Source organism: Schistocerca americana, chromosome 6 (assembly GCF_021461395.2).
Source record: "Schistocerca americana isolate TAMUIC-IGC-003095 chromosome 6, iqSchAmer2.1, whole genome shotgun sequence".
NCBI classification, from domain to species: domain Eukaryota; kingdom Metazoa; phylum Arthropoda; class Insecta; order Orthoptera; family Acrididae; genus Schistocerca; species Schistocerca americana.
The window spans coordinates 230,534,456-230,562,385 of NC_060124.1; the positions used below are offsets into that span (position 1 = coordinate 230,534,456).

Genomic DNA, 27,930 nt, shown 5'->3' on the forward strand with positions numbered 1-27,930 from the left:
CTGAATTCTTGTACAAGTCCTGATTTCGAAAATAATAAATTTTCCTAAAATGAAAGATCTTCTGAGCACAAATCAACATGGATTTAGAAAGCATTACTTGTGTGAAACACAGCTCACCTTTTTTTCACTTGAGATCCTGGAAACTGTAGATGAAAGGCAATAGGCAAATTCTGTATTCCTAGAGTTCTGGAAACCATTTGACATGGTGTCCAACTGCAGACTGTTAATGAAGGTCCAAGCATACGGATTAGATTTCCCAGATATGTAAGTATCTCAAACATTTCTTATGTAATGCATCTCAGTATGTTGTCGTCGATGGTGATCGTTCATCAGCGATAAGGGTGTCATGAGAAGTGCCCCAGGAAAGCATGTTAGAAGCACTCATATTCTCTGTGTACATAAATGATGTGATGGGCAGGGTGAGTAGCAGACTGTGGCTGTTTGCTGATTACACTGAGGGCATTGAGTGATTGCAGTATAATACAAGATGACTTAGACAAAATTTCTACCTGTGATGAATGGTAGCTTGCTCTAAGTGTAGAAAAAACAGTCCTGTAAAGCTTGAACACAGCATTGATGGTGTGCTGCTTAACATAGTTGTGTTGATTAAATATCCCGATGATTCAAAGTTATATGAAATGGAACACTTGTGTAAGGGTGGTGGTAATGAAAATGGATAGTTGACTTTGGTGTATTGGGAAAATTTTCGGAAAGTGTAATTCATCCACAAAGGAGACCATAAACAGAACAATAGTGTGATCCATTCTTAACTACTGCTTGAGTGTTTGGAATTTCCACCAGGTCAGACTAAAAGAAGGCATTGAAGCAATTCAGAGCCAAGCTGTTCTACATTTGTTACCAGTAGGTTCGATCAACACGCCAGTATTGCAGAGCACCTTCATGAACTGAAATGTGAATGGCTTGAGGGAAGAAGACATTCTTTCCGCAAAATGCTTTTGAGAAAATTTACAGAATTGTCATTTGAAGGTGACTGCAGAACGATTCTGGTGCCACCACTGTATATTTCATGTAGCGATCACAAAGGTAAGAGAAATCGGGGCTTATACGGAGGCATATAAAAAGTCATTTTTTGTCACTTTATTTGTGAGTGGAATGGGAAAGGAAATGACTAGCAGTTGTACAAGGTACCATCCGCCATGCACAATATGGTGGCTTGCAGAGTACATATGTAGATGTAGACTAGTTTACAGGCCACTAGCGGGAAGTATCTAAGCTTGATAAAGTTGTTTTATTAATATTATGCAAACTGAACTGGAGAATCATTGTTTGTGGATACTTTAATATTGACTTACTGTTGGATACAACTGACAGAAGACGTATACAGTTGTTGATGTCCAGCTTTGGATCATTTTCTGTAGTAAAATTCCCAACAAGTATTGAACATCATCGCGCAAGAGCTAGTGACAGTTTGTTGTTAGATGCAAGAACCTGCAATGATTTAGAGCAAATCAATGGTTTATCAGACCATGATGGTCAAATGTTAAAAATAAAATATTCTGACCTGCCAGGTCACAGAAGAAAAGTGTTATATTGCAATGTCATAACCAATGACAGTGTTTGAAGAGAAATTATGGGAAGTTTGCTACAGAAACATTTATAAAGCAGACAGTGTAGGTAGAAATTTAATTCTACTTGAACTTGTTTGTGCAGCACTATTGAGATTTGTTTTTTCCTAAAACAGAAGCTAGTACAAGGAACAGATAGCTCTTGGGATTCATCTGTTTTGTACTAAGAGAGAGGTGCACCTAATTCAGTTCACAAGCTTTACCTGAGAGTGAAAACTCCATTACTACCAGTACTGTAAAATCCTCTTGTCTGTCACTGAGAAAGCAAAACTCGTGTACTTTACTCAAAAGTAAAATACTTCAAGGAATAGGGCAAAAATTATTAGGCACACTATTAAATAAGTAAACAAAAATAGTTCTTGCAGAAAAAGTGACACCTTCAAAGCATTGGCCACCAAATTGAGTCATTACTTCCTCACAGTGGTCTCAACAACCACAGACTCATTAAGTTTATTCGTGCTGGCATTGCATGTGGCACCAACAGGCATTAGTTTCAAAAACACTGCCTCTAAGAATTTTCAAAGTTCAACAGAGGATACTAACTATTAGTAATCCTGCTGGCTATGATGTTGTATCTAGCAGAATATTAAAATCGTGTCGTGACTTGATAGTATTTCCCTTTAGTTATCTTTTAATCAATCAGTGATTCAGGGTATTTTCATAAAGGCATAAATATGCTGTAGTAACACCCATCTATAAAATAAGCAAAAATGTCCAATTATAGGCATGTTTAACCCCCTTCCCAATCTTTTCAAAACTATTTTAGAAAATAACTTATGATATACGACTGACTCATTAAAGTGAGCAGAACTTGTCATTTACTTCTGAAATTGGCTTTCTCCACAGAAAAAAGCAATACAAAACCTCACAAATTAGGTGCTAGCAAGCTTTGAGATCCTGCTAAAGACTTTGATTGTGTAAATCATAAAAATTCTACTTGACAAACTAAAGTTTATTGGCATAAATGGCATCCCTCTTTCATGGATAGATATTTTTACCTTCATAACAAAAGCAGCATTCCATTGACAGACTGTGGCACAGGTGTGAATCGAAATCTCAAAATGGGGAAACATAACATTCACGGTGGTGTAGGGGGTCAGTGCTGGATCCACTTGTTTTTATCATACATAAATAATTTTCCTGTGACTCTAAAGGACAGTTCAGAAGCTCAATTTTTTGCTGATGTCACTGATATGTTGGTGAAGAACCTAGCTCAGATGTGTCTGCACATGCCAGCAAGTGACTCATAGACAACAACTGAAGTCTTTATCACACAGAGACTTATTATTATGCAGTTTCAGACAAGCAATAATGACCTGTTAGCACCATAAGTGGGCATTACTAGTCATGCACTGGATGGGAAACATTGTGTGGATATCATTGGTGTTCATTTGAATAACTAGTTAAAATGGAGTCAACACATAGATGACGTAATAAGGAAGCTGAGTTAAGCATATTATGCACTTGGAGGCCTCTCTCAGTGTGCTGACCTAAAGCCCAAGTGATTTCTTAGTTTGCAAACCTTTGCTGCCTGTTTTATATTTTCACTCTGTCTTGTCATGACTTAATTCAGAAATCTGGTTTCAAGCTAAACTTTTCTGAAATCACTAGGGAAAACAGCAGATCAATGACCTGCATTGATAATATTATTACTAATTACAAATTTGACAGTGGAAATAAGCACAAATACTGCTTAGAGTTGTGTATTTCACATCACTCGGCTCTGTTTATTGAGCTCCCAAAAGCAAATAACCTAAAGCCTCCAGAAGTGTATATAAAAAGGGATCTCAGTAAAAGTAAAATGGATTTATTCCGCAGTAAATTAAGTATAATAAGCTTGTCTGTAGACCACAATACTTCAAGCTCGATAAACTATGACAAATTCTTAAATTGTTTCTTAGAGGTATTTAATGAATCATTTCCTCACAGATATAAGAAAAAGAAAGTAAATGGTAAACTCAAATGGATTATAACAGAAATAAAAATTTCTAGTACCAGAAAGAGAGAGCTCCACAATGAGTTAAAAATCAAACAGAAATCCGGATTTTGTTACTTATGTCACACAGTTTAAAGCTGTATTAGGAAAATTGTAGTGGCAACTAAAAAACAAATGGCAAATAATAAATTCATACAAGAACGCAGAAATGAGACAAAAGCAGTGTGGTCAGTTGTTCAGTCTGAATTAGGAGCCAAAGTAAAAATTCATGACATTTTGAAAATTAGATGTGAAAATGAAATTAAAGTAAACCCTGTTCAAATGTAAGTTCTTTCAATTAATTCTAACTAAATGTAGTAAGATCAGATGTGGATATGACATTCTATCAAGGAATCACAAATTTGGAAAACGGCCAGAACACATCATTTAAACAATTTGAAAAAAATCACCCAAAGGGATGGGGGAAAGGAAATATTGTCTCTAAAAAACAAAACCTCACATGGGTGGGATGAAATAACAACATCTGTAATCAAGTGTGTGTACAATATTATTTCTCAACCACTGTCAATTATTATAAATCAATCTTTTGAACAGAGATGCCTTCCAAATGTATTGAAATATGCTGAGATCAAACCTCTATTCAAAAAAGGATTGACAGAAGATATGGGGAATTACCGCCCTATCTCTCTTTTGCCCGTCTTCTCTAAATTGTTTGAAAAGATTGCAGCAAAAGAAATTAATAAATTTCTTACTATAAATGATATAATTTTTAAAAACCAGTTCGGATTCCAACAGGGTAATAGCACTGTGAATGCTATTTGAGTTTATCCAAAAAATATGCTCCATGTTAGATAAGGGTAGAAAGGTCTCAGAAATATTCTGTGATCTAACTAAAGCTTTTGATTCAGTGAACCATGCATTACTCCTCCACAAATTTCAGAAGTATGGAATCGGGAACACTGCTGTAACCCCCCTGCAGGTTCGGGGGTTAGAATAGGCCCGCGGTATTCCTGCCTGTCGTAAGAGGCGACTAAAAGGAGTCTCACATGTTTCGGCCTTACGTGATGGTCCCCTATCGGGTTTGACCGCCATCTTTCTAAATTATTCCGAAGACTGAGCCAATTGGGGAAGGGCGCCTTACATGGTGCACTGTACCCGTCGTGCATTGAGACCTTTAGCCGGCTTTTTCGTCGTTGCAATGGTGTCCCGCTCGTTTTCCATCTCTTGGGCGAGGATGCGTCTCTGGGTGCGATTCCCACGCTACACTCTGCAGTGTTGCTTTTAACTGCGACGACGACCTTGGACATTTTTGCACCTAAGATCCGGCACAGTAGCCAGTCCGTTGTGCTGGGGCCGCCATGTACCCTGTTGGTTGTAGCCCCCTGACAACACAGGGATCGCTCTACTGATGCCTGCGCCGTTAACTCCCCACGTATGCCAAGGAGTAGATGCCCATCTCCCTGGGGCATCAGGACTCCCGGCAATGGCCATCCTGTCAGGTGGCTATTGCTGCGGCTGGGTGGCGCCCGTGGGGAGGGCCCTTGGTTGGAGTAGGTGGCATCAGGGCGGATGACCCGCAATGAAGCGTGGTACATCATCTCTCGCTGGCGGCCAGCCACCAGCAGTCTCTAAGCGTTCGAGGGCTCATTTTAAAGCTAACGTTTATGACCCCAAATCGTTCCCCTCCCTGGCCACACCATGGGAGGAACGAAAGGCAATGAATGACAGTGACGTGTATTCGCCCAGGTATCTCGTCTGTACCAGAGCTGATGGTGACTCGTTTCTATCCGTGAAGCCTCAGTTCTTTGTAGAGCATTTAGAGGACAAGTTTGGGGAGGTGGAGGGCTTGTCCAAAATGCGCTCTGGGTCAGTTTTGATAAAAACGCCATCCTCTGCCCAGTCACGCAGGTTACCTGCTTGTGACAAGTTGGGGATGTTAACGTTACCATCACCCCACATAAGAGTTTAAATATGGTCCAGGGTATTATTTTCCATCAGGACCTACTTTTGTAGTCTGATGACGTGCTGCGCGCCAATTTAGAGCGCCGTGGTGTACATTTCATCCGGCACGTTCATCGGGGTCCGAGGGACAATCAGGTAGCTACCGGTGCCTTCATCTTGGCCTTCGAAGGTGATACATTACCAGAGAAGGTCAAGGTGGTGGTCTACCGATGTGACGTCAAACCCTATATCCCTCCCCCGATGCGGTGCTTTAAGTGCTGGAAGTTTGGTCACATGTCCTCTCGCTGTACTTCTAGCCTCACATGTCGAGATTGTGGGCGCCCATCTCATCTCGATACTCCATGTGCCCCGCCTCCCATCTGTGTCAACTGCGGGGAGCACCATTCACCTTGCTCGCCAGACTGCAGAATCTTCCAGAAAGAACGCAAAATCATGGAATATAAGACCCTGGACCGATTGACCTACACTGAGGCTAACCGGAAATTTGAACGGCTACATCCCGTGCGCATGATGTCATCTTATGCCTCCACTGTCACTCCTGCTCCCGCTCCTTCAGCTGCAAGTCATACTGTCAGCTCTCAGAGTCAGAGGACCTCACCTGCCTCCTTGACGATGGGGGCCCCTTCTCTTGCTGTTGCTCTCACATCATCTACCTCGGGAGCAGCACCCACTAAACCACTGGGGACACCAGTCCCCACTTCTAAGCCGGAGAAGTGTAAGTCTTCTTCGGCTTCTCTCGCTCAGAAGGGATCCCTTGGGTTACTCCCTTCCCAGGTTCCTACCAGCGGCACAGCAGCCACCAACCAGTGGCTGAGGACGCCACAGGTCGCTGGTCGACAGGCTTCGCGATCCTCTTCGGTCGCGGAGACTGACTCCAATAAGCCCTCTCAACAACGGCAACTAAAGGAACAGCGAGAGAAAACGACTTTGAAGACCCGTAAGACCAAGACCCCTGCGGTGGCACCTACTCCACCGCTACCTAAAAGCTCTGCGTCTGACGATGAGGTGGAGATCCTTGCGTCCGCTGAGGACCTCGATCTCGTCGGTCTCTCAGACGCAATGGATAGCACTTGTACGGGTGCTCCATCGGAGGCAGCAGGTGACCCAGCGGCGTAATCTGCCTTCCCAGTCCCGTCACGCCTTTCTCCGCCATGGACAATACCATCCTCCAGTGGAACTGCAGCGGTTTCTTCCACCATCTAGCTGAGCTCCGCCAACTTATCAGCCTTCACCCTTTCTTCTGCATTGCTCTTCAGGAAACTTGGTTTCCAGCAATGCGAACCCCCGCCCACCGTGGCTATCGGGGTTATTATAAGAACCGGGCAGCATATGAAAGGGTGTCTGGTGGCGTCTGCCTCTATGTCCTTCACTCTCTGCACAGCGAGTCTGTCCCTATCCACACACCTTTAGAGGCTGTCGCTGTTCGGGTGTGGACGCCACAGGCTGTTACCGTCTGCAGTCTTTACCTTCCACCAGATGGTGTTGTCTCGCAGCATGTCCTGGCTGCGCTGATAGCCCAATTGCCGCCACCTTTCTTGCTATTGGGCGACTTCAACGCCCATAACCCTCTGTGGGATGGGTCAGTGGAAACAGGTTGAGGTGCCACCGTTGAGCATTTATTGTCGCAGCTCGATCTCTCGATTTTAAATGATGGTGCCTTCACACACTTCAGTGTGGCGCATGGCACATACTCCACCATTGACCTTTCAATCTGTAGCCCTAGCCTCTTACCGTCTGTCCAATGGAGTGTGCATGACGACCTGTGTGGTAGTGACCACTTTCCGATCTTTCTGTCACTACCACAGCGTCACTCTTCTGGGCGCCCTAGCAGATGGGCTATGAATAAGGCTGACTGGGACTTGTTCTCCTCCACTGCTGCTATTGAGCCTCTCTCTAATGATGACATTGATGCGGTGGTTCAATCGGTCACCACCGGCATCGTTACTGCCGCCGAATCTGCCATTCCCCGTTCCTCTGGGTCCCCTCGGCTGCGGACTGTGCCTTGGTGGTCGCCTGAGATCGCTGCAGTGATTAAAGATCGCCGGCGGGCGCTACAGCATCACAAGCGACATCCCTGCATTGAACACCTCATCACCTTCAAACGGCTGCGAGCGCGGGCCCGCCGCCTTATCTGCCAAAGCAAGCAGGAGTGCTGGGAGCGGTATGTGTCCACCATTGGCCTCCATGTCTCTCCATCGCAGGTCTGGGCCAAGATCCGACGCCTCTATGGCTATCGGACCCCTGTCAGCGTGCCTGCGCTCTCACTGACTGGAGTAGTTTGTACAGACTCCGACGAAATTGCCAACAGCTTGGCAGAGCATTTTGCTCTTAGTTCTGCTTCTTCCAATTACCTGCTAGCCTTCCGCTCCATTAAAGAGCGGATGGAACGTTGGAGCCTTTCGTTTCGCACCCACCACCCAGAATCTTACAATGCTCCATTCAGTGAGTGGGAATTTCGCAGTGCCCTAGCCGCTTGTCCTGATACCGCTCCTGGGCAAGATGGCATCCACTGTCAGATGCTGAAACACCTTTCAGTGGACTGCCAGCAGCGCCTCCTCGATCTTTACAACCGTCTTTTGGTCGAGGGGGAGTTTCCGTTGCGATGGTGGGAAAGCGTTGTCGTCCCCGTTTCGAAACCTGGAAAGAGCCCTCTGGAGGTGGACAGCTACCGTCCCATAAGCCTCACCAACATTCTTTGCAAGTTGCTTGAACGGATGGTGAGCTGGCGCTTGAATTGGGTACTGGAGTCTCGGGGCCTTCTGGCTCTGTCTCAGGGTGGGTTCCGTAAAGGCCGCTCCGCCACCGACAATCTGGTGCACCTGGAGTCGGGCATTCGTACTGCCTTTGCCCGCCGTCGGCACCTGGTCGCTGTCTTTTTCGACATGCGGAAGGCGTACGATACGACATGGCGTCATCACATCCTTTCTACACTTCATGGATGGGGTCTTCGGGGCCCTCTGCCGATCTTTATCAGAAATTTTCTGTCGTATCGTACCTTCCGCGTGCAAGTCGCGGCCTCATATAGTTCCTCCCACGTCCAGGAGACTGGTGTGTCACAGGGTTCTGTTTTAAGTGTCTGCCTGTTTTTAATAGCCATTAACGGGCTCGCTGCGGCTGTGGGGAAATTCTGTCTCCGCTTCCCTGTATGCTGACGACTTCTGCCTTTACTACAGCTCTACTGGCATTGCAGCTGTTGAACGTCAGCTACAGGGCGCTATCCGCAAGGCGCAGTCTTGGGCTGTAGGTCATGGGTTCCAGTTTTCGCCAGCCAAGACCTGCGTTATGCATTTCTGCCGGCGACGTACTGTCCACCCGGAGCCGCGGCTTCATCTTGCCGGCGAACTTCTTTCAGTGGTGGAATCACACAGGTTTTTGGGGGTGGTTTTCGATGCCCGGTTGACTTGGCTGCCTCATATCCGGCAGCTCAAACAGGCGTGTTGGTGGCACCTCAATGCTCTGCGATGCTTGAGCCACACCCGCTGGGACGCCGATCGATCTACCCTGTTACGGCTCTACCAGGCGTTAATCCAATCTCGCCTGGATTATGGGAGCCTGGCTTGTAGCTTAGCATCCCCATCTGCGTTGCGGGTGCTGGACCCAATCCTCCATAGTGGGATACGCCTTGCCACTGGTGCTTTCCGCACCAGCCCTGTGGACAGCATACTAGTGGAGGCAGGTGTCCCTCCACTGCGGTTATGCCGCCAACAATTACTGGCTGCTTATGCTGCCCATGTTTTTAGCTTGCCCGGGCATCCAAATTACCGTGTCCTGTTCCCGCAGTCAGTCGTCCATCTGCCAGACCGTCGGCCCCGGTCGGGTTGTCCGATCGCCGTACGCGTCAAGGAGCTTCTCTCCGGGCTTGGGTTTTTTCCTGTTCCACCTCCTTTCCGGGCACTTCTGCGTACACCCCCGTGGAGTGTGCCTCGCCCTCGCCCTTGCCTTCGGCTCGACTTGGCACAGGGCCCAAAGGACTCAGTACCTCCAGAGGCCTTCCGCCGCCGCTTTTATTCCGTCCTGGCCACTTATCAGGGCTCTGGCATAGTTTACACTGACGGCTCGATGGTCGCTGGTCGAGTCTGTTATGCGCTAACTCTAGGGGTCCATTCCGAACAACGTTCCTTGCCGGATGGCTGCAGTGTTTACACTGCTGAGCTAGTCGCCATCTTTCGTGCCCTAGAGTATATCCGCTCCTGATCAGGTGAGTCCTTCGTTATCTGTAGCGATTCCCTGAGCGGTTTACGAGCTCTCGACCAGTGTTTCCCTCGTTCCCGTCTGGTGCTGGCTATCCAGGAGTCCCTGCATACTCTTGCGCGTTGCGGCCGCTCTGTGGTCTTCGTGTGGACCCCAGGCCATGTTGGGATACCTGGCAATGAGAATGTTGACCGCCTGGCGAAAGAGGCCACTAGTAAATCATCTCTGGAGATTGGCCTCCTGGAGACTGATTTGCGGGCAGTCTTACGCCGCGAAGTTCTTTCGGTTTGGGACGCTGAATGGTGCAATCTGCCCACGCCCAACAAACTCCGTCCAATCAAGGCAACGACGACTGTGTGGCGGTCGTCCATGCGGGTCTCCCGCAAGGAGTCTGTTGTCCTCTGCCGGCTGCGCATTGGGCACACTCGGCTTACGCACGGCCACATATTGCGCCGTGAGGACGCACCTCTATGTCGCTTCGGCTCCGTTTTATCTGTGGTCCATATTTTATTGGAGTGTCCACTTTTAGCTGTGCTCAGGCAGTCGTTCGCACTGCCTGACACACTCCCTGCCCTTTTAACAGATGACTCTGCTACGGTTGACTTAGTTTTACGTTTTATTCGGGCAGGGGGTTTTTATCATTTAATCTAAGTGTTTTTGTTTTATCTTATTGTTTTGTGTTGATTCTGGCCTTTGGCCTCCGGTTTTAAACTGATTTTTTAATGTGTTTTAAGTGGTTGGCTTTTCCTTTATTATTTCTATGGTCGGCCAACCACCGTCACACTCTGTGTGATTTTAGTTCGTTTTGTCTGGTCTTTGTCTCAGTTTCTCTTGTTCTGTGTCGTCTGTGCTCTATTCTGTTAATCGTTTTTATTCTCTGTGGGCGTTTTTAGTACTTGGAAAAAGGGACCGATGACCGTAGCAGTCTGGTCCCTTTAATCCCACAAACCAACCAACCAACACTGCTGTAAAATGGTTTAGCTCTTACTTGTCAAGTAGGAAACAAAGAGTAATTTTAACTTCAAATGGAATCAATTATTCCTCAGACTGGAAAACAGTTCCTCAAGGAGTCCCACAAGGTTCGATATTGGGTCCCTATCTGTTTCCTTTTTTGCGTAAATACCTACCACTTGCTATTGATGTTCATTCAGTCTTATTTGCTGATGATACATCAGTTCTAATTGAAAATTAAGTATCTGGAAGTATTCCAGAAAAAGCCAAAAACACTGTAGAAAAAACTCGAATCTTGGTTCTATCAAAATGGACTAAAACTAAATGTAACTAAAACCAAAATGATGCAATTTGAAGCTAAATCAGTAGAAAGGACTGAAATAAAGATAACTTGCAATGATCAGGATATCACAGAAGCAAACCACGTGAAGTTCTTAATCTAAATCTTGACAAAAAATTTGAATTGGAAGGTACACATAGATGACTTAGCAAATAAACTGAACAACTTAGCATTTGCAGTGTGTACTTTGCCAGGTGTCACAAACATGGATACCAGAAATATAGTTTACCACTGCTACTTCGAGTCAGTTTTTCGTTATGGCATAATCTTCTGGGGAAATTGAGCAAATGTCACTAGGCTCCTAGTATTACAAAAGAAAGTAATTAGAAACGTGTGTTTGGGGGGGGGGGGGGGGAATGGGAATCCTGTCGACCACTGTTAAAAAATTTAAAAATACTATCTATCCCCTCACTTTACATAGATGAGGTGGTGGTGTTCCTATATAAAAATCAACATACACTAGATACTTTCCATTTTGACCACAACTACAGCCCTTGCCACAGAGAGAAGTTCAAACTTCCAACACATTGTTTAAAACTTTATGCCCAAACGCCAGAGTTATGGGGCTAAAAATTTTCAATAAAATAAAAGGCAGCAATATATTTAAGATGGAGCTTGGTTCACTAAAAAGATTGCTCTTTACTCTTCTGGTGGAAAAGTGTTGTTATTCTGTCGATGAATTCATTGAAGTCAGCTTCACAGGCTGAACACAGGGATTGTATTACTAGTATTATTTTATGTACATGTGTAGCTGTAACTTAGAAATGTAAAATATAATGTAAACTTCTGTATATCTCTTAAAAAAGAGGAAAAAAGTTTCTTTTGTAAACCTTGACATGTCTCCTATACATCAAAACAAATTATTTGAAAATTGTACGTAATGAGATGAACGAATCGCATATCACAGTATCTTCTGGAGCAGTGCATCTGAATCATATAAACTGTTTATTCAGCAGATGCTAGCAATAAGGATAATATAACTATACATTAAGCAGAAACCTTATTAAACATCTTGGAATTATTACCGTCACTCTCCAGTATATTTTCTCTTTAATGATTTTGTTGCAAGATTGTGAGTTATCTAGTCACAATCAATACACAAAAATAATTTTCAAACAGTGGAAAGTTGAGGATGGAATAACAATACTCACCATGAGAAGGCGAAGTTGAGTCGAAGACAGGTGTGACTGCTGTACATTTAAGCTTTCAGGAGGATATGTGTCCAACCCAAATTCACCCCTGCTCCCAACCACTTGCTTCATGGCTCATATCCCAGAAACAGATCTAGATGCAAAACCTGTCCCATATAATCACCACCACTATTCCATTTCAGTCACAGGCATTGCCTATCCCATTAAATTCACAGCCACATGTGAAAGCAGTTCAAGTGATCTACAAAATAAACTGCAAGCAACATGTTGCTTTCTACATGGGCATGACAACTGACAAGCTGTCTCTCCGAATGAGTGCCCACTGAAACAGGCCAAGGGACAGTTGGGTCACCCAGTTGTTGAACTTGCTGCCCAAAACATTGTGCTTCACTTCAGTGACTGCTTCACATCCTTTGCTATCTGAATCCTTACCAACACAAGCTTTTCCAACTTGTGCAAGTGAAAACTCTCCCTGCAATACATCCTACGTTCTCATAAGCCCTGTGGCCTCCACTTACCTATCCCCTCCCGTGCTCTCACTCCAGCGCCACACTGCCTTCTAGTTCACCAATGCACCCACCAGTCTTTTTTTCTCCCTTTTCTAATTCTCCTCTTTCCTGCCTCCCCCCATTCCCCACCGCCCTTCGAACCTCCTGACTGCACCTAGCAGTTCTAATCTGTCCCCACATCCCTGCATGCTCCCACAAGTACAAGCAGCACTGTAACTTCCCCACCCTTACCCTGTTACCCCTCCCGCACCCTGCCCCACACATCCTCCTTACCCCACTACCTACACCAGATTGCTGCTACCATCAGGCACAGTTGCTGCCTGCAGTGTTGTGGCCAGAGACAGTGGTCATATTTGTGTGTGTGTGTGTGTGTGTGTGTGTGTGTGTGTGTGTGTGTGTGTGTGTGTGTGTGTGTGTGTGTGAGAGAGGAGAGAGAGAGAGAGAGAGATTGATTGATTTTGGTTGATAGCTTCAATGTATAGCAAGCAGTCTTTTCATTGTACCTGTCTGCGACTCAATGCCTCCTCTTTACAGTGATAAACAAAAATGATTTTCCTTGTCTTTGGTTCAGAATGGAGCCACGTACGCTGTTGGACAGATATTCGAGAAGCTCCCATTAAACATAAAGCAAGAAATTGAGAATCCCAACCAATACATAACAAAATTATAACAGCATGTCATTGGCTGCTGTTTCTACAAATAATCTGGATGCAGAGAGTGAAAAGTTCTGTTATGTGGAAAGTGTCGGTACACTGCAAATGAGTGTAAGGTCTGTAGTAAGTAGGACCCAGTGCTGACATGTATAGCTAGGGTTTTCTTTGAAAAATACCACTGTAATCAACTAAATATTAGTCTACAGATAACAGAGGAACAGTCATTATACAGTACAAAGGAAGAGGTAGCAGCTTTTTTTACAAGTTAGCAGTTTTACAATTCACTCAATTAAATTTAACTTTAAAAGTGAATTGCATTTAGTGGTATAATGATTGTTTATTGTTGATATGGCATACAGATTGTATGATTTCCTTGTCTTTTGTTAATATAGACATTGATTCATTCCACATCCCTTAAGGTTCACCTTCTTGATGTGATTTTCGAAACTGATTGAGTTCTCGTGCTGTGCTGCAGATAACCAAAACCAAGATCCTTTTCATTTTGGTGTGGGTGTGTTTTGTACTGTAATCTTGTGTAACAATTTTTTTTATCATCTTGTTCATGTAATTATATATTCATTTGCACTCATAACATTAAGGATGGACTTAATATTCTTAATTTGGTATGATGATTATTTTGTATCACCCTTTCTTAAATTTGGTTTACATGGTTCTAGTGACTTTCATATAATTCACATATCTCAGTTGATACATCTACTTTTATACTGTAATTTGATTGCTGTGAGCATTGCTTTCTCTGTGCTTATTAATTATGTTTTAATTCGGTTATATGGAACTTCCAGGTTGTGGAAATGTGTGCTCAAGAGTCATAAGAAGTTGATCCTTGCAACATATTGTGGAAACAGAAGATAATTATTCTGGCACATAATGTCAGCTGTGGCATATGCTACCAGGTATTACCCATTTTTGTTTGCAGACCTGCAAGCAGATCACAATTTTACAAGAAAATGCTGGATTATTTAGTTAATTTCTGAAGACATATGGGTCTATATGAAAATACCTTAATATCTCCTTGATTTCTTTTGCAATTGTCACTATAACAATATCTGTTTCTTTTATTTTGGTTCTGCAATACCATGTGCAGATACAGGATAAATCAGTACAAAATTCAGCATTAAACTGTTTCACATGTATTGCAACATTAACCTGCATTGGTGGTCGTGCTCTAAAAAGAAATGAAAGTGATTCCCTGGATTACATGGCTTGTCATTTCCTCAACTAACAAAGGACGCCAAAAAATTTTGAAAAAAAAAATTGTATTGAGTGTTTTATGTATCTTACATAACAGTGTATATTAAAAATTACAAATCAAAAGTAAAAATATATATCATTATTTGGAAAAAAAAATAATACTATGTTACAATTTTAATTACATTGACGTCATTTGCTTTGATTGAGTTTAAAAAATACATATTCTGTTAAATACTAATGTAATCAGGGTTTTAGAAAGAAGGCATACAATGTTGGAATGATTGTGGCAAATGAGTTTGACACACATTACAAACTTCCCAAATACTTTTATTTTATGTTCTTCTGTAGTTCCAGCAGTGATCCACAGAACTCGTCTGTGTCATTTTTGAAGTGTATGGCTGACTTTCCATCAGAGGAATGCCAGAATGCTCTTCCAGAACATCATTGGTAGAACTAAAGGCAGGAAAAACTGAGGTGGCGCACCAACAGTTCATCTTGAAGTACACAGAGGCTCAAAGCGTTGTTGCTACCTGAATTTTAGATCCTTGTATTTCCACAAGTGTATTACATATATAGTCCATGCAACTGCTGCAGGTTAAAACAATTTGTCACATTTGATTACTGCAAATAATAATGAGCTTGACGTTAAATATGTTTGACAATATTAATGCAATTTATTTGAAGGAATTTTACAACATTGTATTAATTATGTTTGCTTATGAAATAACACATGTTAAAAATGTGTACTTTGCGTATGAAATTGACCATAATTGTGATTACTTTTTTTACATTGTAGAAATTCCACTTCATTTGGTGAGGAATTCATTCACAGAGTAACAACTGTGGTGCATTAGCAGTAACTCCAATTCTATTGACTCTAGAGGACCCACATCTCTTTCATGAGTATGTGCCTGGCCACTGTGGGGCCCCAATCCTTTCAGCACTTCTTCCCTTTCCATGCTGCAAGTCTATCTTTCTGTTGTTCTTTTCCTCTCTACCTTTCTGCTGGATGGTCTTCTTGGTGACGATTGTGCTTGGATCTGGTTTGTGTTTTTTGCACTCATTTTCTTACCTTCTACACCTTTTCGTTATTAATTATATGGTTCCCTTTTTGGGTGTGACCTGACACTGCTTTTCTAAATTTTACAGAAGTGCAGATCGTGCAGAGAATGTCACCAGTGTGGCATATATTTCACCTTTGTGCCTTTCTCTCTTTGCACCCTTCTTTCTTGCAGTGGTACTAGATACAAAATGCAGCAAGCAAGACAGAGTATGTGCCTGTCATGTCTGGGGCAAGGGGACACTGGGAAATGGTTTACTGATCAGGTAACCATTGCAGTGACTGGGTGGCACCCACGGGGAGAGCCCTTGCACAGAGTGGGTAGTACCATGGCAGAAGATTTGCGCTTGAAGCAAATTAAACTTTCTTCTACTGGTGGCTACGCATCCCCAGCAGCCTCTTCCACAGATAGCTACGATCTGCAAAAGTTTCTCTCTCTAGCAATACCGTGGGAGGAACGTAGGACCCAGAGACAAGGCGAGAAATACTCCCCACAGTAGTTGGTTTGTCCTAAGATGGACGGGGATTCCTTTTTGACTACAAAGCCTCTGTTCTTCTTTGAAAATCTCTAGGATTGGTAGTGATTTCAAAAATAAAAAGTGGTTACATTCTGATTAAAATGACAGGCACTGCTTGTCAGCGACAGGCTGGGTGGTATTCCTGTCACTATAAACCCCCCCCCCCCCCCCCCCCCCCCCCCGGTAAAAGTCAAAATATGATACGGGGTATCATTTTCCACTTGGATCTCCTTTTACAGACTGATGACTAGCTGCATTCTGTTTTGGAGTGACGAGGTGTGCATTTTGTCCATTGTGTCCAATGGGGGCCTAAAGACAACTGAGTATATACTGGAGCCTTAATCTTGGCATTTGAAGGTGATTCATTGCCTGAGAAGGTCAAGGTGATGGTGTATCATTGTGATGTCAAGCCATACATTCCTCCTCCCATGCAGTGCAACAAATGTGTGTGATTTGGACACGTCTCTGCATTGCAGTACCAGCCCAGCCTGTAGGGATTGTGGCCATCAGTTGCACATGAAGGCTCCTTGTGCCTCTCCTCCCATTTCTGTCAACTGTGGGGAACACCATTCCATCTGTTCACCAGACTGCACCAATGTGAAAAGGAAATGCAGGAGTACAAGATGTGACCACCTCACATATCAAGAGGCCAAGAAGGAATACAGTTGCCCATATATGCTACTGCTACAGTGACATCATCTGCTTTAGTGACTGTGCCATCGCCTTTCATATCTTCGACGTCTAGACCGTAGGGCTTCCCAACTACACCCACTCCCCTGGTGGTCGGCAGTTGTCATTCTGCTGTTTCCCTCAGATCCCCTTTGGGAGCATTGACTCCCTATCCACTTAGGATGTCAGTCACCAGCCCCCAGCTGGAAAAGGAACACCCTACTCTGGCACTCTCTATCAGGAATGGGTCTCTCGGGACACTGTCTTCCCAAGACTCTGCTGACCTGCAACTGGATGCCAGCTGGTGGGTGAAGGAGCCACAGGTTGCAGGTCATAGGATTTCGTGATCCTCTTCTGTCCCAGAATCTGGGGCACACGAGCCCTTGCACAAGTCTAAATAATCTAAGGACAAGAAGAAATCTTCCAAAACGAGGGAGATTCTGATGGCCCCTATGCCACCATACCCCAAATGTTCTGTCTCTGTATCCAAGGCAGTGTTCCTGGTGGCCCCTATATATTCCCTACACTCCCACTCCCCCCCCCCCCCCCCCCCCCCCCCCCCCCCCACACACACACACACTGATTCAAAACAAATGTGCGTTGATGGTGTATCTTCACAGGCGTCACTGAGGCATGAACTACCTCTTTCGTCCCACAACGCCTCTACAGGATACTGAAATCATGAGCTTTCAGTGGAACTGTAGTGGTTTTTTCCATTACTTGGCTGAGCTACAACATCTTCCGTGCACTTCCCCTGCCTTTTGCATTGCCTTCCAGGAAATCCTTGGTTCCATCACACCTCCACAGGGTACTGAAAGCATGAGCCTTCAGTGGAACTGTAGCAGCTTTTTGTGCCAATTCACTGAGCTATGACATCTTTTGTACACTTCCCCTGCCTTCCAGGAAATTTGTTTCCCAGCAAATGCAGACCCCCATACGCTCTGTGGCTGTTGGGGCTGTTTTAATAGCTGCTGACTATGAAAGATTATTAGGTGGTGTTTGCACAAATATATACCACTCAACATGACTTTGGTGGCTGTGGCTGTTCTTGTGAAGACATCTCTGGAATTTACCATCTGTAGTGTATAGCTCCAGTCTGATGATGAAATGTCTCAAAACATGTTGTCTGCACTGTTTTCTCAGCTCACCCCCCCCCCCCCCCCTTTCCACCCACACTGCGCTGCCTAGTACTGGATGACTTCAATGCCTAGAACCCCTAGAACCCTTTGTAGGGTGGAACTATGACCATCGGCCACATTAAAGTTGGCAACACTTTGCTCACAGAGCTTGATCTTCGTCCCTTGAATACTGATGTTCCCACACACTTCAGTGTGGCATATGGGTTTTATTCAGCAATTGACCTTTCTGTTTGCAGCCCAGGTCTTCTCTCATCCATCCATTGGAGAGTCCATGATGGACTGTGCAACAGTGATTATTTCCCGATCAGTTTGATCCTCCATCCAAATGGGCTCTCTCAAAAGTTGATTGGGATGCTTGCACCATTGCTGTTGCCCTTCGCATCCCACCATGTGGAGGTATCGATATGGTTGTTCAGAGCACAACTGCAGCCATTCTGTTGGCAGCTAACTCAGTGATCCCCCTCTTCTATGTGATTCTCCCATCAGAAGACAGTATCTTGGTGGAAGCCCAAAATTGCTGTGGGCATTAGAGATTGCAGGTAGGCGCTCCAATGCCATAAGTGACATCATTCAATGGAACATCTCATTGCCTTTAAATGGCTCCGTGCCCAGGTTCACCCCTCATAAAACAGAAATCAAAATGCTGGGAGTGACATGTTGCTACGGTTGGACCATGTACTCTTCCTCTGCTGTTTGGGTGAAGATTTGATGCCTCTGGGGACACCAGTACCCCGCGGGTGTACCTGGTATATCTGTGAATGCTGATGTCTACACTGCTCCAGACAGTGTTGCCAAACTTTTTGTTTCTCATCATGCTCATTATGCACTTACTTTACTATGTCAACTGAAGCCTTATAATGCTCTGTTCAGAGTGTGGGGGTTCCTCGGTGCCCTAGCCCTTTGCCCTGACACCACTTCAGGTTTGGGCCATATCCACAGCCAAATGCTCAAACACTTATCAATGGTTTACCATTATCACATCATTGCCATTTTCAGCCATATCTGAAGCGAGGGTGAGTTCCCGTCTCAATGGCGAGAAAGCATGATTGTCCCAGTATTGAAACTGGGTAAATACCCCTTGAAATGAACAGCTATTGCCCAATTGGCCTCACTAATGTTCTCTGAAAGTTACTCAAATGTATGTTGTTTTGGCAGCTGTGTTGGTACCTTGAGTCTCAGGGTCTTTTACTTTCATCCCAGGTCAGTTTCCGCCATGACAATTTGGTCTTCCTGGAGTCTGCTATTTGGTCAGCTTTTGTTAGTATCAACAACTTATTGCTTTCTTGAGTTCTATAGCTACACCACATGGCATCACCACATCCTAGTTACCCTCCATGAGTGGGGTGTCCAGAGCAAGCTTCCGATCTTTATCCAGAACTTCTTTTCTTGCTGTATTTTCTGGGTTCAGGTTGGTACTTCCTGCAGTGCTCCCTGTATATAAGAGAATAGAGTCCCTCGGGACTCTGTATTGAGTATCCCCCTACTTCTAGTAGCTATCAGTGGTCCAGGTGCAGCTGCAGGGTCTAGTGTGTTACCCTCCTTTTATGCTGGTGACTTCGGCATCTACTTTTGCTCCTCAACTATGGATGTTGCTGAACACTGACTGCAGGATGCCATACAAAAGGTGCAGTCATGGGCTCTCACCCATGGCTTCTGGTTTTCTGCTGTCAATGTGTGTCGTGCTCTTCTGTTGCCATTGTACTGTCTATTCATCACCAGAACTCTATCTCAAGGACCAAATGCCCAGCGTGGTGGAGTCTTACCATTTTTGGGATTGGACTTCAATGCCCAGTTGGCATGGCTTCCCCATCTTTGCCAACTTAACCAAATGTGCTAGTCACACCTTAATGCTCTTCACTGTCTCAGTAAGACTATCAAGAGTGCAGACTGCTCTACACTTTTGCAGTTCTACGAAGCTTTGCTCCTGTCTTGTCTTGATTATGGGAGCCTGGCATATGGCTCAGCATCGCCTTCAGCATTGCGGATGGTGGATCCAAACACGTTGTGGGATCAAACTTGCAGAATATGGTTTTCGGACAATGCCTGTGAACAGTCTGCTTGCAGAGGCCGGCATCTCTCCCCTATAGATCAGGCACCAGCAATTGCTGCTCAGCTATGCAATACACATTCACTGCTCTCCAGAGCATCCAAACTACCATGTCCTTTACCCTGGTAGTGATATCTACCTCCCACAGCAGAGGCCAAGGTCTGGAGTCACAATCACAGTTCACATACAGTCCCTTCTCTGAACTCCATCTTTCCGCACTGTCGCCTCATCAGGGAGAAATTGCGTGTGGCCCCATGGTGTGTACCTTGTCCTCGGATCTGCCTTGACCTCTCCTTTGGACCAAAAGACTTAATAGAGCCTATGATTTTTTGCTGTCTGTTCCTGGAAGTCCTCAATGCACTTCCAGGCTCAGACATGGCATACACTGATGGCCGTATGGTCGACAGACGAACCAGTTTTGCCTACACACATGCAAAATGCATTGAATTACATTCCCTGCCTAACAGATGCAGTGTATTCATTGCAGAATTGGTGGTCACTGCTCGAGCTCTTAGCCACCTTCATTGTTACACATGTGAGTCATTCTTAATCGGCAGTGACTCCTTGAATAGTCTTCAGACTGTCAACCAGTGCTACTCTCGACACCTACTGGTTGTGGCTATCCAGGATCTCTTGTACAATGTCCTCCACACTGGATGGTTGGCTGTCTTTGTATCGACCCCTGGATACATTTTGATCTCGGGGAATGAACATGCTGGCAGATTGGCCAACTTGGCTACCAGGATGTTGACTTTGGAGATTGGGGTACCATAACCTGATCTTCGATCAACTGTACGCCGACAGTTATTGGTGGCTTTGGATGTGAATTAATGTGCCCTGGTTCCCCTGAATGAATTGCAAAGTGCAAAGGAGACCATGGCCATGTGGTAGTCTTCCCTTTGTGCTTCTTGCAGGGAATCTGCTGTCCTTTGTTGGCTTCACATCTGGCCACACTTGGCTGACGCAAGGTCACATCCGATGATGTGAGGATCTGCCGCAGTTTCATTGTACTGCCCATCTCATGATGGCCCATATTCTACTGGACTGCCCTAATTTGGCCACCTTATGGCAAAACTTTAAACTTCCAGGCACACTAACTCTCATGCTAATGGACAGTGCCAAAGTGGCTGATTTGGTTTTACATTTTACCCATGAAAGTGGTTTTTATTCGATGCTTGAGGGATTGGAGGGGTGCCCTGTTATCTGCTCCAACCCAAGAGGCACATGGCTGCCCTAGCTTGGTGGTCCAACCTGCCTCCTACCCTGCCCTGCCCACCTTTTTAACTCTTCTTATTCTTTTACAAGTTATGTTGGTTGGCAGACTCTTCGTCATTGTTCTTTTTCCTGAGATTTTATCTTGTCCGTTGTCATGTCCCAAGTGTAGGTTTTGCTTGAGGTTGAGTGACATGGTTTGTAACCACAGATTAGATGGTTGGTTGTAATGAGAGGATGAGAAGGAGACTTTTAACCTAGCTAAGGAATTGCACTCTCTGTTGTGAAGGTAGAAAGGCTGTGAGGTAATTGATGTAACTCTCCAGGAACGTTTGACAATCTGAGGTTTATTCAAAAATACAATACATGAATCCTAACTGCTCTGGCTGAGATGCTTCCAATGAGTGGCCAAGTCTGATACAGAAACAGTGAAATGACCAACACCGTTCCACCTGCTCGAAGAATGTGGTCCACACAACTAACTCAGTCCCACAGCTACTGCCTATATGCCCATCAGCTCCCGTTTCAAACTCTGCAATGAACTCTGGCTCTCCCTGCTGCTACCTTGCAGCACCTTTTGGGAAAACTATCCTCAACTTCTCTCTAGTGCTCTCCTAGCGATCTCCTCTCTCCCAGAGCGTCCTGCTGCTGTATTTTGTTCACTCGTCACCTTCAACCGTACTGGCTATTCCATGACATAATGTCAAGGGCTACTTGTCTCCTTATTGGCTGTAAATGTGCACTAGTCTTCTGTGGTTTTTGAGAGGCTGAGTGGAGATGTAGAGATGCCTCTCTCAATATGATCTCACACTGCGTCCTAAGCCCTGTGTTAGTTGTTTGTCTTAATGTAGCACTGTCCCCACCAGAAGGCCCTCTCTCTTTCTCCTTCTCGTCCCATGCTTTCACTCTGTAACCAGAAGTGCTTTGGCGTATTAACTTTAATTTCAATCCTTATCAAGAACCCCGTTGTCAGAAGTACACATAGCCCTCTTTGTGCCTTTATAGCTTTTAGCTCGTTATCAAATGTAGCTGTCCATCAGCCTGGTGTTGGCCAACCAGCCTGATTCAGAGTCTGTGGTGCCTCTTGCCGTGCCTAAATACCTTACTGCTGCCTCTTTTGGTATTAGCAGTTCCCATTCTGTTATTAACAACTCAATTTGGACTTGGCTTTCCTTGTGAATATAACACCTCCCCTGCCATCAGAATTGGTGTTACTCGTCAGAGTAGTGTCAATTGTGAATCTTTTTATTTGCCTTTGATAAAATACATTACAGATTTTACATTTGTTTTGCTTCCATTGCATATATTGGTTGAATCATTTTACATCAGCACATTGATGTTAAAATATTTACATTAAAACAGTAAAACATTGATAGTTTACATTAATGCTGTGATATTAATCATTGACATTGACATATTATTTAAAAATTTACACTTGTTTTGCATGGATACATTTATTTCATTTGTTTTGTCAACTTTTATTTTAACAGTTACATTTTACTTAAATATTTTACAAATTCCTTTCATTTTAACGTCTGATTCTAAATAATATTGACTCGTTTTGGTCCTTGGCACACCTTCTGTTAATCATTATGTCTTCAGTCTCTATGGAGCTGTCTCCTAGCCAAACTGGTTTTGGTATACTGGTTCACAATAGTGTTTCTTTTGCATATCTTTCCATGTATTCTTAAAACATTCCTTACAACATTTACGCTGCTTACAGCATCATGTTACTATAATTAGGATGATCAGTGTTTCTGTTACATAAGCAGTTATTGAATAATGTGTAAGATACCAAGAGTATTTCAAACTTTGCTCCTATGTATCTGCCATTTTCTGGACATCATCCAGTTGTTTGCCTGTGATTTGTAAATCGTCCAGTTGTGTTACTACAGTTTCTAAAAGTAAATCTAAATTAAACACTGTAATGTTTTTTTTCCCCTCATTCATGACAGTGCAACAATCAAATTCTAAATTTATCAGTGGAATTACATCGTTTCTTATTATGTTACTGTGGATCACTCTGTCTGTCTGTCTGTACAAAAACTCGTGTTCCGTAACCTTTGCATTTATTATAAAAACTTATTTTACCTATACCCTTCATTACTAGGTCCTTCAGAGCTTCACTCCTGCACAAAACAGTTAATCCTTCTTCTTTTGGAGCTACGTATAACCATTCATTGCTGTTTAGATGCATCCACGTGCTCTTTTTTAGTGCGACTATTCTTTGCACACAATCTTCTGGAATTTCTCTCACTGGTTGCAACAATTTTGTTTCACATTCTTCATGATCAAATGTTGATAACAATGCAAAGGACTATGTGCACAGTCACCTATTTATCTTTTTTTATTTACACGTCAAGTTCTGTAGGACCAATTTGAGGAGCAAATCTCCAAGGTTATGGAACGTGTCAATACATGAAATTACAACATAAAAGTAATAACAGATAAAAATTACATGTTTATATACCCAAAAAAAGTCAAGCCATAAGTTTCAGTAAATGCAGTCAACAATATAACATGAGAATCGGCTTAATTTTTCAAGGAACTCCTCAACAGAATAGGAGTGACCCCTGAGGAAACTTTCCAGTTCCAATTTGAAAATGTATGGATTACTGCTAAGATTTTTGAATTCTTGTGGTAGCTTATTGAAAATGGATGCAGCAGTATACTGCACACCTCTCTGCACAATAGTTAAGGAAGTCCGATCCAAATTCAGGTTAGATTTCTGTCGAGTATTAACTGAGTGAAAGCTGCTTATTTTTGGTAATAAGTTGATATTGTTAAAAAGAAACGACTGTGAAGAATGTATATAGAGGACAATGTCAAAATACCCAGACTAGTGAACAGGGTTTGACAAGAGATTCGCGAACTTACATCACATATTGCCTGAACCGTCCATTTCCGAGCCAAAAATATCCTTTTAGAATGGGAAGAGTTACCCCAACATATAATACCATAAGACATAAGTGAATGAAAATAAGCAAAGTAGACTAATTTTCATTTCGAACGATCACTTACTTCAGATACCATTCGAATAGTGAAAATGGCAGCATTAAGTCTTTGGACAAGATCCTGACTGCGGCCTTTCCACGTTAGTTTTTGTCTGAACACCTAGAAATTTGAAGTATTCAGTTTCACTTGTCATGAACTGCACTGTTTGAAGCAGAGCCATTGTTGCACACAACATCCTTTACTACCAAGTGTCATCAGCAAACAGAAATGTTTTAGAGTTACCCATAATACTAGAGGGCATATCATTTATATAAATAAGGAACAGAAGTGGCCCCAGCACTGATCCCTGGTCCCTCCCAAACAAGAGCTTTTGGGTGAACTCTGCCAAACTAGCTGCTGCAGTGTTCTGTGCCTACAAAAAACCCACGGAGATGATCAAATGTGTCACCCCAAAATACCTGGAATGAGACTTGATGAAAGACCTCATAAACAATATGGAAGTGCCTTATTTGTACAACCCGACCTCCACATTATGTCTACATCCATCTCTGAAGACAATGATACTGAAACACTCACAGTAGAACTTAATAACTGCAACGTATCGTCTATCTACAAACCACCTAATGCGAAGTTCTCTTTTATAACTCCTGAGAACTTCAGCAAACACCAAACCAAGTTTAGAGTTGGAGACTTCAGCAGCCACAGTTCAGTTTGGGGCTACTCACAAGATGATGACAACGGAGAAGAAGTGCTGAAATGGTCTGACACCTTCCAACTAACTCTCATCGATGATGGTAAACTCCCTGCATCTTTCAACAGTGGATGTCGGAAATGTAGATCTAACCCAGATCTAATATTCACAAGTGAGCACATAGGCCAACAGTGTGTTAAGACAGTTTGCCACCCCCGATTCTCAACACTGCCCTGTGATGTGCCAAGTTACTGCAATATCCCAACCAAGAACCGTTCCATTCTGCAGAAGATACAACTTCCGTATGGCTAACAGGGAGCTTTTTAGTTCGAACCTGGATAAAATTGTAACTGATCTCCAGGGAGCACCAGAAAACTACAATAAGTTTGTGGATGGAGTGAAGAAGGTATCACGGTCATCTATGCCACGGGGCTGCAGAACACAACACCTCTATGGATTAACAACCCAGTCGGCAGCCCTAATGAATAAATACCTGCCACTTTTTGAACAAGATCCATTCAATGAGCAAACCATCTTGGCTGGTCAAGAAGTAATGTCTTGCATAGCAGAAAACAAAAGAGAAAGACGGATTAAACTTATGGAGGAGACAGATCTTTCAATTAGTAGCCAGAAGGCCTGGAAACTGGTGAGAAAACTAATTAATGATCCAACCAAACATGCCAATCGCACTAACATCACTCCAAATGAAATTGCTGCACAGATACTTGAGAATCCTAAACTATGATCTCCTGTCAAAAAATCGGACTTCAAATTAGAGTGTAAGGAATAATTTCAGGATAATAACCTGACTAGACCATTCAACCTAGGTGGTTTAGAAGAAACCATTCACAAATGCAAAAATGGCAAGGCAGCAGGATTAGACGACATTTGTGTAGAGCAAATTAAACATTGTGGCACCACAACCAAAGACTGGCTCTTAAACCTGTATAACCACTGTGTGGCTTTTTTCAAGATCCCGAAATTATGGCGCAAGGCCCTTGTGACTGTGATACTAAAACCTGGAAATTCACCAACAGATCTGAAGAACTTCAGGCCAATATCTCTCCTTTGCCATCTCTCTAAGATCCTAGAGAGAATGATTCTTCACCGCTTAACTGCAGTAGTTGATCCACTTCTTATCTCACAGCAAGCTGGCTTTAGACCAGGCAAGAATTGCACCTCACAAATCCTTTATCTTTCTCAGTTCATAGAAGAAGAAGATGGCTGTGAGCAAAGGAAGATATCAGGTGTAGCTTTTGTTGACCTTTTTGGCGGCCTTTGACACCATAAGCCACAGAGTGTTACTACACAAAATCTACAACCTGGCTAACGAGTATGCGCTGATGAGGATAATTGCAACACTCCTACAGAATCAACGTTTTTTCGTGTACTTCCAAGGAAACCACAGCCGATGGAGAACTCAAAAGAACGGTCTCCCTAGCCTTAAATGACAGCTGTAGGATAGTTACAGGCTGCCTAAGGCCAACCCCCATGGACAAAGTTCAGTGTATTGCTGGGATTGCTCCATGTGACATCAGAAGAGAGGTCGCCTCTATCATCGAGAGGTGTAAATCAAATACAGTGACCTCACATCCACTCTTTGGACATCAACCTGCCAAGCCAAGACTGAAGTCCAGGAAGAGTTTCCTAACAACTTCACAGCCCTTAGAAGGATCAGCTGCCGCTACCCAACTCATCAAGTGGAAAGATAGATGCCAACACCTGTCAAACTGGATGACACCATAGGAATCCCTGCCGCCTGGACACATGGAGAAGTGGGTCATCTGAAAGTCCTTAACAGACTATGAGGGACAATCTCCTTAAATGGAACTTCCAACTGCCAACACAACAAAGTGCGAATGCAGTGAATTTCAGTCAACACGGCATCTCTTCAAATGTAACTCGTGCCCAACTAGCTGTAGCATGAAGTACTTAATGTCTTCAGCACCCAATGCTATCAAAGTTGCCCAATTCTGGGTGAATAGTGTATAGTTATTTTGTATGTATTGGATATGTGTTTATTTTAGTGTACCTCTGACACGAATAAAGAAGATCTCAGAGTAGCACTTCCAGGCTATGTCCTCAATTACTTGCTGGATTTACTCCAATCTCTGTCTTCCTCTATAATTTTTGCTCTCTATACCTCCCTCTGGTACCATGGAAGTAATTCCCTGATGTCTTAACAAATGTCTTATCAACCTGTCCCTTCTCCTTGTCAGCAGTTTCCACATACTCCTTTCCTCTCCGATTTTGCACAGAATGTCCTCATTCCTTACCTTATAAGTCCACCTAATTTTCCCTATTCATGTGTAACACCACATCTCAAATGCTTTGATTCTCTTCTGTTCTGGTTTTGCCACAGTCCATGTTTCACTACCATACAAGTCTATGCTCTAAATGTACATTCTCAAAAATTTCATCCTCAAATCAACGCTTATGTTTGATACTAGTAAACTTCTGTTGGCCAGGAATGCCCTTTTTGCCAGTGCTAGTCAGCTTTTGATGTCCTCCGTGCTCCGTATGTCACTGGTTATTTTGCTGGCTAGGTAGCAGAATTCTGTAACTTCATCTACTCCTTACCATCAGCTCTGGTGTTAAGTTTCTCACATTTCTCATTTCTACTATTTCTCATTACTTTCATCTTTCTTTGATTTACTGTCATTCCATATTCTGTACTCATTAGACTGTTCATTCCATTCAGCAGAGCCTGTAATTCTTCTTCACTTTCACTCAGGATAACAATGTCATCATGTCATCGATATCCTTTGACCCTGAATTTTGATTCCGCTCCTGAACCTTTCTTTTATTTCCATCATTATTGTTCGATGTACAGATTGAACAGTACATCCATGTCTTTCACCCTTTTTAATCCAAGCACTTTGTTCTTGGTCGTTCACTCTTATTCCCTCTTGGCTCTTGTACATACAGTATATCACCTGTCTCTCCCTATAGCTTACTTCTGATTTTCTCAGAATTTTGAACATCTTGCACCATATTACATTGTGGAACACTTTTTCCAGGTTGACAAAACCTATAAATGTGTCTTGATTTTTCCTTAGTCTTGATTCCTATCAACCACAATGTCAGAATTGCTTCTCTGGTGCCTTTACCTTTCCTGAAGCCCCACTGATTGTCATCTAACACACTC

General features: G+C 43.5%; 1 protein-coding gene across 3 annotated transcripts in view; it reads left to right on the forward strand.

The window, feature by feature from the left end:
- Positions 1-27,930, forward strand: part of LOC124619733 (F-box only protein 22-like) — a 219,142-nt gene that overhangs the window by 25,956 nt on the left and 165,256 nt on the right. For all 3 annotated transcript variants that reach the window (XM_047146305.1, XM_047146302.1, XM_047146303.1), the window contains exon 2: positions 14,083-14,193. In XM_047146305.1, the coding sequence (XP_047002261.1) occupies positions 14,168-14,193 (26 nt within the window). In that variant the 5' untranslated portion in view covers positions 14,083-14,167. The remainder of the gene's footprint in view (positions 1-14,082; positions 14,194-27,930) is intronic.